The sequence below is a fragment of the Galeopterus variegatus genome, unplaced genomic scaffold, assembly GCF_000696425.1.
Source record: "Galeopterus variegatus unplaced genomic scaffold, G_variegatus-3.0.2 Scaffold3514, whole genome shotgun sequence".
NCBI classification, from domain to species: domain Eukaryota; kingdom Metazoa; phylum Chordata; class Mammalia; order Dermoptera; family Cynocephalidae; genus Galeopterus; species Galeopterus variegatus.
Window position 1 is genome coordinate 142,713 of NW_007729625.1, and position 17,928 is coordinate 160,640.

The window sequence follows — 17,928 nt, forward strand, 5'->3', positions numbered from 1 at the left end:
ATGACAATTGCAACCGGGGATATACATAGTCAAGTCACCCTGAGAAATGTGTTCCGAAGAGGGCCAGCAGAGCTTAGAATTTTATAATCACAAGAAGGCAGAAGGGTCAAAGGAGAGAGAGAAGGATTGCTTCACCTCATTACTTTATCAGGTTTTCTAGTGGTTGTACATAACACATAGATTTAGGATTGTTAGTAGGTTACATCCAACACGCAAGGATCTAGGGTAAGGGTAATAGAATCATTTTAGGTGATTTTATGGCTTTCTGGTGTCATTAAATCTGTTTAAGTAAAAAAGCCTTATGATAACTTTTTCCAGGACAGGTGATTACTGACTTATTCCAGATTTTCCAAGGCACTATAATTTCGCTGACTTGGTCAAAGCAGATTCTTCTGATTATCAGATATTATCAAAAGTGGGCCGGCCCGGTGGCGCACTGGATAAGTGCGCTGCTTGGGAAGTGCGGCGGCGCTCCCGCCGAGGGTTCGGATCCCACATGCAGACCGGCCGCTCACTGGCTGAGCGAGGAGCGGGGGCAACACCGAGGGTTGTAATCCCGTTGCCGGTCCCGGTCCGGTACGGGCGCGATACTGAGGGTTGCGATCTGTTGCCGGTCACGAAAAAAGACAAAAAGACAAAAAAAAAAGTAAGGAAACTACCAAGTGTTGGTGAAGTTGTGGAGAAATTGGAATCCCCCAACACTGCTGTTGGTATGTAAAATTGTTCAGCTGCTGTGAAAAACACTTTATGGATTCCTCAAATACTTAAACATAGAATAACCATAAGACCCAGAAATTCCACTTCTATCTATATACCCCAAAGAGTAGAAAACAGGGACTCAAATACTCGTACACAAATGTTCATAGCAGCACTACTCACAATAACCCAAAGGTGGAAATAACCCAAATGTCTATCAATGGATGGATGAATAAAATTATGATATCTACACACAACAGATGAGCCATAAAAGGAATGAAGTACTGATACATACTATAAGGTGTACAAAACGTTATGTCATTGAAGAAGACAGATACGAAAAGGTCACATATTCCATTTATTTGAAATATCCGTAATCGGTAAACCCCGCGTCTGAAAGCTGGTTGGTATTTGCCAGGGGCTGGGAGAGGAAAGAATGGGGATTAACTACTTAAGGGGTTCAGGTTTTATTCTAGGTTGGCGAAAATGTTTTGGAACGAGTTACAGTTGGTGGTGGTACATCATTCTGAATGTATTAAACGCACTTTAAAATGGTTCCTCTGACGTTCTGTGAATTTCTCTGCAATTAAGAAAATTTGACTCCTCAACAACCAAATTTGTTTAAAGGTGCAAATTTGCAATTAGACATTACAATGTGTTCTGGTAATGCAGTTTCTGAATTTTTAGAACCCTTCTCTGGGATGATTTTCTAAAACGTTAAATTCACTGACAGTTTAGAAGGCTCTACACACAGGACTAGTAAATGCAGGTAATGGTGTCGCTCCTTTTCCATTTAGACGGGCTGAGCAAAAAGGAAAGCTAATTCCAAGTTTCTTTGACTCGAAATTCAACAGGGTCTCCTACCACGACAAAAAATCGCTACATCCTGCCGCCCGTCGTGCGGACACGGTCACCGGCACTAGGAAGAGGATCCCGGTCACGCCTCGCGCACAGACCAGAGTCTCGGCGGGCCTCGCGGGAATGCGCCCGCGGCTGCACCAGCCCCAGAGCCCGAGCTTCCGGCCGCGGCCCCACCTCTCGGCGCCTCCACTTCCGCCCGCTGTCCCCGCCCCCCGGCCCAGCCGGCCAGTCGGAAGCGCGGCCGCCGGAACAGGCCGTTGGCCGGGCTGTGGAACAGCGGGGGTGAAGGGGCGGGTGGGCGTTGCGGCCCAACCGGCTGCGCGGTCTTGAGGCCCAGCGCGGCTGCTGCCGGCACAGGTGGGCGGAGGCCGTGGGTGGGGCGGGCCCGCGGCAGGCAGGCGGTAGGTTAGGCGCGTGAGATCCGGCCGAGGTCAGAGGTGAGCGGGCCGCTTCCCGGGCGGTTTTCCGGAGCTGGAAGCCCGCGGGAGGAAGACGGTGTCCCCGTACCCGGAGATCCCGCGGGCCTGGCCGGGGGCTGAGCCAGCCACCTTCCCGGCGGACGCCTCCATTGCTTTTCGTGGTGCTGCTAAGCAGCGCTTTTAGTTTTAGTTTGACTTTTGGGTTCCAGTTACAGGTATTTCCGTAAACTCGCAAGAATTTTGCGAAGCGCTTCTTTGGGGGCGGGCTCGTTGGTGTCCATATTGAATAAAGGCTAGTGGCTCCAATTGTGGAGCTGGGGGCGTTTTACGTGGAAAGCCTAAGTTGTTACGAAAGCTCGTGCAGTCTGAAGAAACTCGGTCGATCAGGGACATCAGTGGAATTGATAGCGACATTTAGAATTGGATTAATTACTCATCCTCACCACAGTTCCCTGGCGTTCAGAAATGAACTTGGAGAATAGCTGCCCCTGGAAGCCATCTCTCGTCACCACCGTACAGTGGTCTGAAGGTTATATAATATTAGAAAGAACCTTAGGTTAGAAATTGAGAGAGATCTGAATTCCGGCTTAGGTCTGTAATCTTGGGAAAGTCACTCATTCGGACTGCCTTTTTCTGTAAAATGGAGATTCTGATAGGGATTACAATGGCTTTCTTTCACAGGTTCTAGTACCGTATACAGTGAGAATGTAAGCTTAGTAAGAGATGTAGGAAGTCATTTACTGGTTTTTGTCTGCAGTACTTAAAAATTGTAATTTAAAGTTACTTAACCTCCCTCCTTTAGTGACAAGAAACCTTAATTATAAAGTTATCACATTTTGGCTTTAAGTATGTAGTGTATCTTCATCTTTAGATTCAGTGGTGAAATTTTTCACCTTAATCTAAGCTAAGTTTACACTTCCTGTGAGCTCTTTGAGTGTAGGATTAATTTCTTATTCATTTTTTTAATGATTATTCCTGGAACCCGTATGTGGCCTGTGATGTATTCGGAGCTTAGACCTTTTTTTTTTTCCCCCATTTTTTAAAAACCCGAACTGGCAAAAACTTAAGCTTTAGGTGCATCAAAAAACAAAACAGGACACTTACAGAATATCTTTCTGTCACCAGAAGTTGTGCTTTAGGTCAACTGGGTAGACACGCAGAGATAGTTACAAGGAGTTAAAGAATTAGATTTAAAATAAGATTTATTTGTTAACATTCTCAGGGCAACATTATGTACCATCTCTGCTAGGCAGAGGACACAGGTGTATGCTTCAACACTGGCAGCACCTTTGAATCTCCTGGGGAGCTCCAAAAATGCTGATCCCTGGGCCCTAGTCCAGACCAATTAATTATAATCTCAGGGGAGTGTGGGGCATGGGCATCCCACTATATAAAGCTTCACAGGTTACACTCTTGTGCATCCAGGATGAGAACCCTTGTGTTAGAGGAAAGAGGTCCTTCGGGAACCTAGTTTGAGGAGAGGAAGAGCTGGAGGGGCTGGAGAGGTATCTGGAAAATGTAGCCTGGGGCATTTGGGGCAATATCCTTAGAAGGATTCTTATCTGCAGGCCTGATGAAATCTGTGATTTGTAAAGTGAACTGTATAATGATCAAGGCCAGTGGGCAGGCTATTAGAATAATCCAGAGGAAAAATGGGAGTAGCAAGAGTGATAATAGAGAAGAGATTCAAAAAACATTTATTTTCTCTTCTGGGATGTTAAATATTTTTGAGGAAAGTGAGTAATGACTCTAACTTATAAACTGTATTTTGCCCTACCCAGTTAAAACTACTTTTCAGCAATGAGTCGATAGGTTGTGGTACATGAATTTTACTATTGCAGATTATTAAAAAGTATGTTAGAAATGTGTTTCAAGTAAGTTCCCTTGTTAATTACTAAATCTCATTTCTTTCTTTTGACAGCATTACGTTAACATGGGGGTTTTGTTGTTTTTGCTTTTACAGTACTATAAGATTGATATTAAAGACATGGTTTTCACCCCACTTCATCAACGCACATAAGTTTTCTCTTCTTTTTGGACTTCTATTTCATGCCACAATGGTAAGCTCCAGTTTAGTATGTTTACATTTGTGTTTTAGAATGTTCCCTTCCTTCATCTTCATGAAAATATTTATATCATAGATACAGAAATACTCTTGTAAGCTGCGCAAATTACTCTAACTGGGAAATTACTTAGCAGTCGAAATCTCTATGAAATACATGCTTGGCTGGCCGGTTAGCTCCATTGGATTGAGCGCAGTGTTATAACACCAAGGATCCCCTTACTGGTCAGCTGCCAAAAAAAAAGGCTCATCTCTCAGTTCAGTGGTATATTGTCATATCCAAGTTATACAGATAATCTGTCTGTCCTTATATTTATGATGTATTAAAAATATTTACTTATATCCACTTTGCCATATTCCAAGTCACTGGCAAGGAGGATAGTAATAAATAAAATTTGTTTTGTGGGCACAGGTTTCTTATATTTTAAAGTTCCTTTTCATTTAGATTTTTTTTTAACTTAAAAACAAATGTATCCTGCTTACTGCACATATCTTAAGCGGCATTGATGCTAGGACCTTGAGCCTTCTAATGGCACATTTCTTTTCACTGACTTACAGTCATTAAACATACTTAGGAGTAGCCATTAAAAAATTAAAGAATAAGGGGAAAAAACACTTTTTAATATTTTAAAGAAGAAGCATTTGACAGAATAAATGAATACTCACCACCATGTTGACTAATTCATTCATTCAGATAAACCCCTGTTGTGCAGCATTTATCAGAAAACATTTATCTTTTTTCTCCTCCTTTTGGGATCTTGCCTGTCTACCCCTGCTCTATTAGATAGAAGTGGAACGGTCATAGTGAGGTTCTGACCTTACCTTCCATTTTGCATCTATATTACTTAATCATTTCCCTCTTACATATTTGAAGGAGGTAGTGAATTAAGATGCTTATCTTTACATCTGCAGATATATCTCATTAGACCTTTTGAAGTTTTGATTTCAGAAAATGAAATATTCACTTGAGATAACTGGCTCTTTAAAATTATTTTAGAGTATATATTTGATTGTGTTTATTATAATTTTTTTGATATATACTTACTTTAAGGTTTTATTGGCCAAAATTTAAAAGAAATTTATGTGTCAGGAGTATATGTCCAGAATTGTGTTTTGTGCTGGAAAATGGGTCATATTCAAGAATCTTATCTTGAATCCTAGGAAGCAGTTTTATTGGGAATCTACTCCTTATAAGATTTTTTTAATAAAGAAAATTGGTATAAATTTATTTTAACTGAACCTTTTGAAATAACAAATTTCAGACTTTGTTCACTTACTACATTTAGATATTTAATAATATGGATTTTTGATAGCAGTCTAAAAAGGCCAGCTTCTTTTTAAAATCAAACAAATTCTTCATGCTTAGGAGTAGGTGGCAGAGTCACTTAAAACTCCCTTAATTTCCAAAGGGTGGCGGTATTTGTTGTTCTCCCTACCCTCCTGGGATTTTGGTGGATGCTTAGTTTTTATGACATGCAACTTTGTAGGTGTATTATTGGAATCTGCAGAATAAAACTGAAGAATTTGGGTCCTTATAAATAAAAAATGAAGGCTTTATGCCTCCGAATGGAATTTAAAAATGACTATAATTGTGAATGAAAATACTGTGAGGAAGGTGTAACTTACCTTCTTCATATTTCCCCTCTTACCTTAAAATAAGTGTCTCTAAGAAAGTGGATGAAGGATGGGGATCTACTAGTAGATCTCAAACCTTACATGTAGAAATAATACTGTATTTCATCAATTCTAAGATGCATTTTTCTTTTACATTTTATTACTGAGTTGATGATGAATCTACTACAGTCAGTGACATCTTACAATTATAATTGGCAGCATATTTTTTTCTTAATGTTATCTAAAATAATGATGCATGCTTGTAATTGATGACATCTTAAATTTATTGAAACGTATTAATGTTAGCCATCAATTATTACATTTATACTAGGCACTGAGCTAGAAATGTTTTAGGTTCTTCGCATTAACATATTAGGAATTCCTAAGTTGATTTAGGTACCAGCACAACCCCTCTCCCAATTGTTAGGATTTGAAGTGGATGAGGACAGTTTAGTCTTTGTTTTACTTTGTTTAAATTATGACCAGTATGTTTTCCTAAATGGTGCTTTTAGAATGTTGAAGAAATTCAATTTATAAAGTGCTGATAGCTACCGTATCCAACCCTCCCCTATATCAGCCTCACAAGCACAGACGAGAGACACCATTTTAGCATTTCTTATCTGGTTGTCATAATCAGGTGCCCAACTCTGTCATATTTTTTCTTTGTTGCATATCTTGATGGGGTGGAGGAGAGAAGTAAAAATACATTAGACCTGTTACAGAAAATGAAATACATTTAAACCCGTATTTAGAAATGTTAAATGTATATTAATTATTTTTTGTGAAAATAACTAATAATACCAAATACACTATTTACTTTTTACAGCAGCAAGCTTTAGAACTAGCTTTGGATCGTGCGGAGGTGAGGCGTGACTAAGTTACATATTGAAATAGTGTTGTCTTTAATTGACAAAAACTCAGTTTTAAGAGATTTTTGTATGTGCTTTTCAAAGAAGTACATTAATATTATGTTAGGACAAGTATACAAATAATTTTACTGTAAAAGTGCCAAATGATGTTTGGATCATCTGTTACTTAGACTCCTCAGATAATAATGCTGTGAAATAAAAATTATTTGAACAAGGACATAGAATTTCTAAAATTATGTTTTCCTCTTTTGACATGTTTTCTAATTACTCAATTAATGGGGGAAATAGCTAGAAAAAGAGTCCTTGCAATTAGATACACGATTTTTAATACATTAAGCATATTTTGAACAACCATAAAACATTGAGAATATTTCTGGCCTGTGAAACTATATGATTTTGCTTATGGCAATGAAATACTGTGCTAATATTAGTGCAGTTTAAATTTTACTTGTATGTAACATATATTTAGAAGTAGTTTTTCCTATAAGGTATAATTTAACATAAGTCAGAGATTTGAGTGACAGAACAGCCTTTTTAGCCTTACATATATTTTAGACGTACTTAATACAGTTGTTCATGTGCAGAGTAAAAGACAAGCTATTTTCATAAACTTTTCTTTTTCAGTATGTCATTGAAAGTGCCCGACAGAGACCTCCTAAAAGGAAATACCTATCTAGTGGAAGGTATGTATGAATATTTAATTAACTGATAATTAAATTCATTAAAATATGATGATAGCAGCTGTTGATTGCGTTCCTACTAGGCACTGTGCTAGAAATGTTGTAGGTTCTTTGTATATATTAGGAATTTCTAAGTTGATGTTAGCTACCATATCCAACCCCACCCCACTCCCAATTTTGGGGAAATTGAAGGAAAAATGGAAAAATTTAGGAAAATATTAAAATAACATTTATTTCATGATTATTATAATAACATTATTATGTATATTTGTTTTATTAAATTTTTTTAGAAAATCTGTATTTCAAAAACTTTATGACTTGTATGTTGAAGAATGTGAAAAAGAGCCTGAGGTTAAGGTAAGTATAAATTTTTTATGATATTGTGGCTTTTGAAAGGTAGAGGAAGAGGGATATTTGGGAGAGTTAAATTTGAAGCAGTTAATGATTTATATTTTTGTTAGTGAATTAACACCTTTTCCAATGAGACACCAGTTAGTTCTACCACTGGCCTAAAGCCCTAGCTCATCTGGCACCAGGCAGAGATCACCTGCTGAGGTAGGAATAAGGGAGCAGTTATTTACTGAGTAATAGGACTTACCACTGGGAAGTCATAAGCAAAGCCATAGTATATATTATCTTTTGCTTCTTCTTCCCCCTGAGAAGTAGTTTGTAAACTTAAGGCAGGAGAAAAGTAACCTATTTCCACATGGCAATTTGCACTGTAAAGTTGAAGCTCTTACAGGACTGGTAGGAAATTCAAAAGGTGAATTTGGTTACAAAATGAGTTCATGGTCAGTTTCATTCATTTTTATGTAGCATAAAGGTATGGGCAGTAGAAAGGTAGTAGAAATTGAGTTCTTGATATCTTTTGAACCTTTGAGTTAGAAGGGCTATGAGCTTCTATTGTCTGCCTTTAATTTAAAAATGAATATCATTTTACCATTTAGGCAAAAAATAGTGGAATTTCAGTAGTGTATAATCTTTAAAGTCTTTAAATTAGGGCAAAATATAAATCTTATTTGTTTTACATAACTTGTATTGAGTTATATTTGACATAAAATAAATTGCACATGTTCAAAGTGTACATTTTTTAAAGTTTTGACATATAATGTACATATCTATCATCTCAGAGACAGAACTAAGATATGAGAGGTACATAAAGATTCTAAATTAGGGTTGGCAAGCCACTGTCCACCAGCCAAATCTGACCCACTGCATGTTTTTGTAAATGAATATTTATTGGAACCCGGCCACACCTGTTGGTTTATGTATCCTCAGTGGCTGCTTTCTATGTACAAAGGCAGAGTTGAGTAGTAGTGAACACAGACCATTTGGCCGACAAGCCTAAAATACGATCTAGCTCTTTAAGAGAGAAATTTTCCAACCTCTGGTCTAAATGGGGTCAACTCAGTGGGAGCCAATTTGTTTTCTTAAAGAGGTACACATACTGTCAGAATTTATCTAATTCTGCCTTAAGTCAAATTATGAGAGTTTTCTCCGCAATGGAAAAACTTTAAAATTTTTAGTCACTCTTCACTACTTTTTTTTTTTTTAACACCAAAGTAGTGAAAAGTTGTTTGCCCTTTTTTTTCACTTTTCACATTGCATAGTGTTTTGATTGTATGGTGATGGTAGATCAAAAATTTATAATTCCTCTCTGCATATGGCTGTGTATAGGATATATGATTAATATATATTAATAAAAATATATATTTATATTAAGTATAAAATTATATACTTAATATATATAAGATACTCAAAACGGATTTGGTTTTTTGATATCCTGCAAAAATAAATGTTCTATTGACTCAGATATCTTTCCTGAATAAGATTTGATGAAAGGAACTGTTATATCTATAAATGGGTTTCACTTTAAATCATTTGCATTTCTAAAATCATGGATTTAAATGTATGTGCATTATGTTTTCTGATGAATTTTTTTTAAACAAAGTGGTTTCTAAGGAGCTGCTTTAGTCGAATTTACAGAAAATTGTCTGAATTGCTTACCTCCTCTTACCATTTAGATATTTTTAGATTGAACATTTCAGCCAATTAGAGCTGTTGAACTTGTTTGGATCTAATTTAGGCTATAAAATATTTAAGAAATGTGTACTTGTTGCCATTCAAACAAAGAGAAAGTCCCAAATTCTTCATTTATGTTAGACTTTTACTTAATAGAAATGAATTACACATCACATATGTTTTATACATTTACATTTAATGATTTTATATTTTACTTATTTAAATATTTTTATTTTCTACTTATGTGTTCAAAAGTTCGTATTTTATGTTTAGCTATTTTTATTGTTTTATAGATCGCCAGTTTTTTTATATGAATAAATTTGTATAAAATGCAGGTATAGATCAAAATTAAATTTGCATAGCTGTCCCATACATAGCGGGTATAGTTTTGTGAATTTCTCTCATATATTCAGGATCATAATGTGGAAGGAGCACCAAAAGATTAATTCAGGTCTGATTTCGTTAAATTATAGCATTATTTGTTAAGGTTATGTTGTATTATTTTCATGAGCTCTGCCTCTCTTTAAAGCAGAAATTAAGAAGAAATGTGAACCTATTAGAGAAGCTTGTAATGCAAGAGACTTTGTCATGTTTAGTGGTCAATCTGTACCCAGGAAATGAGGGATATTCTCTGATGCTCAGGGGAAAAAATGGATCAGGTAAGACCCTCCAAAGCCTAGCTGCTACAAAATACCTCTGCCAGACAGATTTGCTGTTTTTTAAAAGTACTGTCTTTTCTTTTTTTCTTCTTTCTATTTTTTGGGGGTGGGGGGGGGGAGCTGGTTGCTAAGGGAATCTGAACCCTTGACATTGGTGGTATTAGCACCACTTGGTGTTATTAGCTCTAACCAAGTAAGCTATCTGGCCAGCCCTAAAAGTAGTTTCTTAACCTGCTAAATGGTTTGTCCTTCAGATCAGTGGTGACTTAGTGATAAAAGCAGGTTTTGATCCCAAATTTTCCTCCTTGTGATATATTTTGTTAGAATATTAGAAATGATCTCTAATATGATTATCCCTCCTGAATATACATTTGGAAAGTATTCTACTTGATATGTGTTTGAAGTCAGGTTATAAAAGACATAACTTTTAAATGATTTTCAAAATTTCCTTTCGTTCTATTGCTGTTTATATTTTAAGATAGCGTAAGTTGTTTTAAGGTATGTTTTCCTTCTGCATTTTGAATGTATTCTGAGTCTGAAACATTCAAAATTAAGTAGACTCACTGCCTTTTGAGTAATTTTTATATATTAAAATATTTGTATTAATGTGAATATGAAAATAAAGTTTTAAAATATAGTCTTAGATTTCACTAAAGAGGCATCTAAAAACTTCGTATGGTGATGATAGTATGAGCTCTACAGGGACTGCAAGGTGTTCCTTGTAGAACTTACCTAGTTAAGAATTTTTTCTTTTGTTGGTAGATAATTGTAAAATGTAACATCAAGAGAATTTTGTTCTAAAAGTGACAGTTTTTCAGATCAGGTATCAAATTAGGTATCTGGTTTCCAGATTAGATTAATCAGTCTTCAACAAACCTTTAGTTACTTTGACATTGGAATTTTATCATATTCTATACTGCTGGCTGTGATTTAGATTGTGATGTTATGTCAGATGTTTTTCCATAATGTACTAGGATTTTTTTCCCCCTTTCTGGTCTGAAATTTTATACAGTTAACAAGACTTCTAGCAAAATGTAATTTGATTCATTTGTAAAACAAATGATAAATAAAGAAGAGAGCTTTTTGTCTCTATTCCCTTTTTTATGAAAAGTCATTTAAATTGTATACTTGGGCTTTTTGTTGAGCCTGATCATCTCCAGAAACTTTATTTTATGTCTTAAAATTAAGATTCTGAGACCATCCGACTGCCTTATGAAGAAGGGGAATTGCTTGAATACTTGGATGCAGAAGAATTACCTCCTATTTTAGTTGATCTCTTAGAAAAATCTCAGGTACAAAATTTTTCTCTATAAAATGTCTTTACATTTGTTATATGTTTATGGTATACCAGCATATCTATTGCATTTATATATGTATATATACATATATGTATATAAATGGCTGTATGGTGTTATTATAAGTGATAATCTTTACCAGTATTCCCAACAGTGTTAGAACATGAAGTGAGACACACATAGCTATATGGAAATTGGTTTATTGTGGGATGTTTAACTTTTAAGCTGTACTGAAATGTATAGATTTAGTCAGTTCTTCTAAAATTGCTATCACATAAGCTCAATTGGAAATCTTCCTCTAGGTACAATCAAGAAATTATGACAGAAACTACTTGGGATATTTCTGAAGTTTTTCACATGGGAACCAGAACTGCCTTACATCTGTACTTCTCTTCATAGCCAGCCTAGTTAAATAGTCCCTTGCTCTACCCTCCTTCCTTCTTACTGCCTTGACTTAACCCCAGCCATACTGAAGAAACAGGAACCATCAGATGGGAACTCCCATTTTCTCCTAGCACCAGTTGACCTGCATCTCTACATTTCTCTCCACACTTCCTGCCTGCCTTCCGGTTAAGATTCCTAAGGCATCCTCTCCACTGATTTTCTGGATTCTCCTCTTCCTTCTCAAGGACTTGGAATCATAACATCTCTCCTAGTTTTTTTTCTCTACTAGATACAGAATACAAGCATATCGTACTATCTCTCAACCTCAGAGAAAACCAGACACCTCCCTTTTCCCCATATCCTTCTCCAACTGCTGCTCTATAATTCTGCTTCTCTTGACAGAAACAACTCAGTTGTCTATAATCATCATCTCCTTTTTTTCCACATCCCATTCTTTCCTGCACCTACCTTATTCAGCATTATGACATCACTATAATACAGAGGCTGCTTTTGTGAAAGTTCACAGTGATCTCTGTGGCACCAAATCAGTTGGTCACTTTTCTGGTCTCTCAGCAGAGTTCAATGCAAATAAATACAGTTGACCCTTGAACAGCATGGGTTTGAACTGCACGTGTTCACCTATATGTAGATTCTTTTCAGTCAGTTGTGAATCTAAAATACAGTGTTCATGGGATGTGGATCAGTGTATAAGGAGTCAGCTTTTCTACAGGGTTTTTGCAGAAAAGTTTCTACAGGACTGACTGTGGGACTTGAGTGTCTGTGGGGTTTTGTATATGCTTGGGTCTTAGAACCAGTCCCTCTCAGATACCAAGGGACGACTGTACTTTCTCCTTGAAATGTCCTTCTTTTGTCTTCTGAGACATTACATTCCTGGTTTTCCTCTTCGTTCTCTCTTCCTTCAGTCTTCTTTGCTTTTATTTCTGTTCCATCCATAAATATGTACAAGTTTCAGAGTTCAGTCCTGGGAATACTTCTCTAGTAACACTCTCTCCCTGGATGATCTCAACCAGTTTCATGAGTTTTTAAAATGTTACTTAAATCCTTGCTTAAATCTCACTGTGACCATTCTACCAAGTTCTCAACTTACATATTTACTTGGATATACAAGGGTACTTCAACAAGTTCGTGGAAAAATGGAATTAAAGACAATGCAAATCTTTACATGTGCTTTTTGAAGTACCCTAGTATAGTAGGTTTCTTGAACTTAACATGATAAAAACGGAACATTTTATTTTATCTCCCAAACCAGTTCCATCACCTGTCTCTTCAATATAACAGATGACTCTACTTTCACCTTCCACATTCAATTCATTGGCAAATGTCAGCTTTCTCTTTAAAATATATGGTCATGATCTGCCATAGTTACCTTGCTAATCTCCTTGTTTTCCTTTTAGAACCCCAGAATTCAGTTCTCCACAGTCAGCTGGATTAAGTTTACAAAACAAAAACAGAAACAAAAACGCAAATATTTCTACTTAGAGTTCTCCAGTCAGGCTGGCTGGTTAGCTTACTTGGTTAGAGCACGGTGTTGGAGAAGTTCTCTGGTGCCCTCGTACTGGACAGATCTCCTACTTTCCTGTTTATCTCCTAATTCTTATCCTCACTCACTGTACTTCAGCCATCCCTGCCTTCTTTCCATACTAAAACACACCAAGCTTATTCCTACAGTAAGGCCTTTTTATCTGTTTCTTCTGTCTGGAATGATCTGCCACAGATGCCTAGCCCTTTCTTATGATTCAGGTCTCAGCTGAAATGTCATGCCCTTAGAGGTTTTTATTTGAGTGTACAATCTAAATTAGCCCCTCTCTATTTTATTTCCTTTGTAGCATTCAATACTATCTAAAATGACCTGGTTTTGTTTACAAGTTGCCAGTCCTACCAGACTGAGGACAAATGTTTTCTCACCACTGTATCTGTGAAGCTTCTTGGATAGTGCCTGGCACATAGTATACATCGTAGTTGCTCACTAAATATTTATTAAAAAAGAATGAGTATAAGAATGACTGACAACATGGAGGTCATAGTTCCCAATAAAAATTCTGAATGGTTGAAAAACATGATAGTGTGAGTAACCACGGCAAGTCATAATTAGCAAGACTTGGGTTCTCACATTTGGGCATAGAAAGGACTAGAAAACATTTTTAATTTGAATTTATAGTTAGCTTCCTTCCTCCTACTAATAAAGACTAAGATTTTATTTCTGGAAATTTTAGCAGAGCAAATATAGAAGTTATATCTAGAAGCTAAAACCCTGGTAGGGTTGATTGACAATTTATAACAATGAAAAAATTAGCAAAGTATAACAGTGAGTCAATGAGCTTAACAAGAACAGAAATTCTAAGGATATATAATACTAATAGTATGTAAATGCCCGAAGTTGCTTTGTTGATTTTGTAGATGCCAAAGTCAATCTAAAACTAGAAATGATTAAATGGTTTTAAACTTCTTGAATCATAGTGAGGAACATAAAATAATTTATCTTAAAAGGTTTATATAGTTGTAAATCCACCCAGGAAATCTTTTTTTTTTTTTTTTTTTTTTTTTCTTGGTCCTTTTTGAGACCAGCCGCACCTGTGAGTGCACCGGTCATTCCTATATAGGATCCGAACCCGCGGTAGGAGTGCTGCTGCGCTCCCAGCGCCGCACTCTCCTGAGTGCGCCATGGGCTCGGCCCTCCACCCAGGAAATCTTTTGAAGAGTATGTGAGTGGCCAGAAATTTTACATGAGAGTGTAAAGAATGTGAAACATTTTTTTTTTTTTCGTGACCGGCAATGGATCGCAACCGGCAATGGATCGCAACCCTCAGTGTTGCGCCCGTACCGGACCGGGACCAGCAACGGGATCGCAACCCTTGGCGTTGCACCCGCACCCCGCTCAGCCAGTGAGCGGCTGGTCTGTATGTGGGATCCAAACCCTCGGCGGGAGCGCCGCCACACTCCCAAGCGGCGCACTGTAGCAGTGCGCCACCAGGCCGGCCCGTGGATTGTGAAACATTTGATGCAAACCTACTTACTTAGAATTTTGAAAAATAACATTTACTTAAATGTTTTTACCCAAAACAGGTTAATATTTTCCACTGTGGATGTGTTATAGCAGAAATACGTGACTACAGGCAGTCCAGTAATATGAAATCTCCTGGTTATCAAAGTAGGCACATTCTCTTACGTCCAACAATGCAGGTAAGAAATATTTAATTAAGAAGTTTTATTTTAGATTTTAGTTGGAGTTTTACTTATGTCTTCATATGTTTGTGATTCATTAATGGGTTTTTAAATTTTTATTTCTTCCAGACTTTAATCTGTGATGTACATTCAATAACAAGTGATAACCATAAGTGGACCCAGGTTAGTTGTTTGTTTTGCTTTTTAATACCATATGAACAAAATATAAGGTGAAGCAATACTTCTGTCATTAAGCTAAGCAAAAGCTATATTATACTTGTTTTTATTCGTGAATAAAGTTTAACACCTTTTGTGGAAAACTAGGATTCCTTTATAAGCTTTGGAAGTTAAGAGTTTCTTTATATATACAGTAATCTCTCAAGGAATTCTCACAGTTCAATCCCACTCGCTTAGGACTATGTTAGGGTCCAGCTGACCTGTTATGCCCAGTGTGAAACTTAGTTCTTTATCTCCTCTCAAACAGAAGAATAATGTTTTGTTTTTACCATGGATACAAACAGATATTAATTTTCTATCATCTAGGATTCTAAAGCAGACCTGACTTGTCTTTTTTTCCCTTTTATACTGGTTGCCTTGGCACCCTTACTCCTGAAGATAGCGAGGTAACCCTCTAGTTCTGGTTCAACAATATATGAGATGCCCATTCACAAGAGACTTATTTTTTTTGCTACTATGGAGAAGAGGAGTAATTACTAAATCAGAGAAAATATTCATAATGAAAATTATCCTCTCTGTGCAATCTTTTATCTACAAGGAGGTTAAAGGTTATTTAAAAACAAATTCAGAGACAAAAAAGTCATTGGACGCCATTGGAAGTTGCTAGGGCATCAATTTTTTACTCTGAGAATTTATAAAGGAGAGAATATAGTGTTTATTCTGATATTCCTGTCTGAACTATATTTTAGGAAGCCAAATAGTAACTGAGGGAAAATACCTTAGAAAAATTCCAACTAATAGGTACAAAAGAAATGATAGACTTTAAAAAATATCGTTAATTTGAAAGTTTTAATGAAGTAAGGAATCTAGACAGCAGTCATTCTAGATCTGAAAACCAGTAGGTGATGTGGGAAATTTTATATTGCAGAGAGCTGATTAAGCTCACTGATTTGAAAGTGGGACAGTGAATCATCGTATCCTTCATGGTGTAATGCAATAGAGATTACATATAGTACCAACAAAGAATTCCTAAGTGAAAAGTAGAGGCTGAATTAAATCAGGCCTCTAGATCTAACTAGTTTATAAGGAATTCAGGGAATAAAAGAAACCTGTAAGTGACACAATGAGGAAGCAACCAGCCTGATGCAGTTAAATGATACCATGAGAAAGCAATGGGTCGAGTCCAACAAATCAGTTGCATATGAAAAAAAAAGATGAGGGAAGAAGTGACCATTACAGAATAAAAAAGATGCTGAAGAGATATAAAAACCAAATGCAATAAGTGGTGGGCCTTGTTTAAGTTCCGATTCTAACAAACCAACTGAAATATGCTCTTGTGGACAATGGGGGAAAATTTTAAATCCAAACTGGATATTAGAGGAACTTATCAGTTAACAGTGCATGTTAAGTTATTCCCAAGTGAAATAACACAACATCTGAGATGTATTTTAAATTACTCTAGCAAAACAAACAAAAACAAAAGTTATGGGGACAGTTGTTAAATGAAATTGAGTGTTGGGACATAGGTGTCATTTTACTTCTACTTTTGTGAAAGAAGCATTTTTTTTCTTTTTCTTTTTTTGCGAAAATTCTTATTCAGCAATGTTGACTCGTGACTTTAAAAAATTTAGTTATAGGGGCCGGCCCGGTGGCGCACTGCTACAGTGCGCCGCTTGGGAGCGCGGTGGCGCTCCCGCCGAGGGTTCAGATCCCACATACAGACCGGTTCCCGCTCACTGGCTGAGCGAGGGGCAGGCGCAGCACCGAGGGTTGCGATCCCATTGCCGGTCCTGGTCCGGTACGGGCACGACACTGAGGGTTGCGGTCCATTGCCGGACATGACAAAAAGACAAAAAAAGACCAAAAAAAAAAAAATTTAGTTATAGCTATTAAGATATTTCAGAGGCTAAGCAACATAAAAAGATTCAGTAAAGTAACGTGATACAAATAAAGAGCCTTTATGTACTCTGGAATTGGATATATAGAATTTGCACAGTATTGGAATAGTCATTTTTATTCTTTTGGCGGGGTGGGCAGCTGGTCGGTATGAGGATCTGAACCCTTGACATTGGTGTTATTAGCATTATGCTCTAACCAAGTGAGGTAACTGGCCAGCCTTCATTTTTATTCTTGAAATGTAGTTAACCTGAGCATAGAATGGGACCATCACCTCTCAGTTCCTCAAAGTTCTTTAATCCATCATGACCCTGTAAGTTTTGTAAGAGCAGAGGATTTTATCTGTTTTGTTCACCCTTAACACATAGTAGGTGCTCAGTAAATATTTGTTGATTTAATGTATAAGAACTTTTAAAATTTGACCATTTCATACACCATACAAAGTATTGAATTTCCATCAGAAGTTTCTTTATGCTGTTAAGTTTCTAGTTTACACTCTGGCATTGGAACTTGAAATATTATATTTTATTGTAGTCCTTAGCAGAGTTCTGTGGAATATTTCTAGATTAAGTGATACATATGATTGCATATTCAAAAATCTTAAATCTGGTATTGACATATGCTCTTACACATTTCAGGAAGACAAACTTTTGCTTGAGAGTCAACTGATTCTAGCTACAGCTGAACCACTGTGTCTTGATCCTTCTATAGCAGTAACCTGCACTGCAAACAGACTGCTCTATAACAAGCAAAAGATGAACACTCGCCCAATGAAACGGTAATTGCCTTTGTGGAAGGGTGAGCCAAAAGACACTCCTGTGATGAAATTTTTGCTTTTCCCTTTATAAGTGCTCTGGTTTTTTAAATTTGAAAATAGGATTTCTAATGGCCTTGTAGTACATTTTTTGTGTATTATGATTTTTTAATACTTTTTGCTTTATTTTGAAGTGATGCATTTTTTGCGATCTTTTAAAGTACTGACTTCCTATAAGTTTGTAGTCACTTCAACAGAAAGGTACAGAGGCTGAGAAAAGATCAAGTATGATCAGAAAGAATAATAATTTCATTACTTCCTGATATCCAATAACCATTTTAATATTTGTTAGGCTTT

General features: G+C 36.7%; 1 protein-coding gene across 10 annotated transcripts in view; it reads left to right on the forward strand.

Annotated features, from left to right (window-relative positions):
• The first annotated feature begins 1,759 nt into the window (after positions 1-1,759).
• SUPT20H (suppressor of Ty 20 homolog (S. cerevisiae)) overlaps positions 1,760-17,928 on the forward strand; it is a 40,387-nt gene continuing 24,218 nt past the window's right edge. For 2 of the 10 annotated variants that reach the window (XM_008585315.1, XM_008585317.1), the window contains exons 1-10: positions 1,760-1,914; positions 3,940-4,036; positions 6,479-6,514; positions 7,146-7,204; positions 7,492-7,558; positions 9,756-9,882; positions 11,071-11,174; positions 14,646-14,762; positions 14,874-14,927; positions 17,456-17,595. In XM_008585315.1, coding sequence (XP_008583537.1) covers positions 4,034-4,036; positions 6,479-6,514; positions 7,146-7,204; positions 7,492-7,558; positions 9,756-9,882; positions 11,071-11,174; positions 14,646-14,762; positions 14,874-14,927; positions 17,456-17,595 — 707 coding nt within the window. In that variant the 5' untranslated portion in view covers positions 1,760-1,914; positions 3,940-4,033. Of the gene's footprint in view, positions 1,915-2,126; positions 2,192-3,939; positions 4,037-6,478; positions 6,515-7,145; positions 7,205-7,491; positions 7,559-9,752; positions 9,883-11,070; positions 11,175-14,645; positions 14,763-14,873; positions 14,928-17,455; positions 17,596-17,928 lie in introns of those variants that run through there. The other 8 variants (XM_008585318.1, XM_008585314.1, XM_008585311.1 and 5 more) reach the window with 8 other exon arrangements.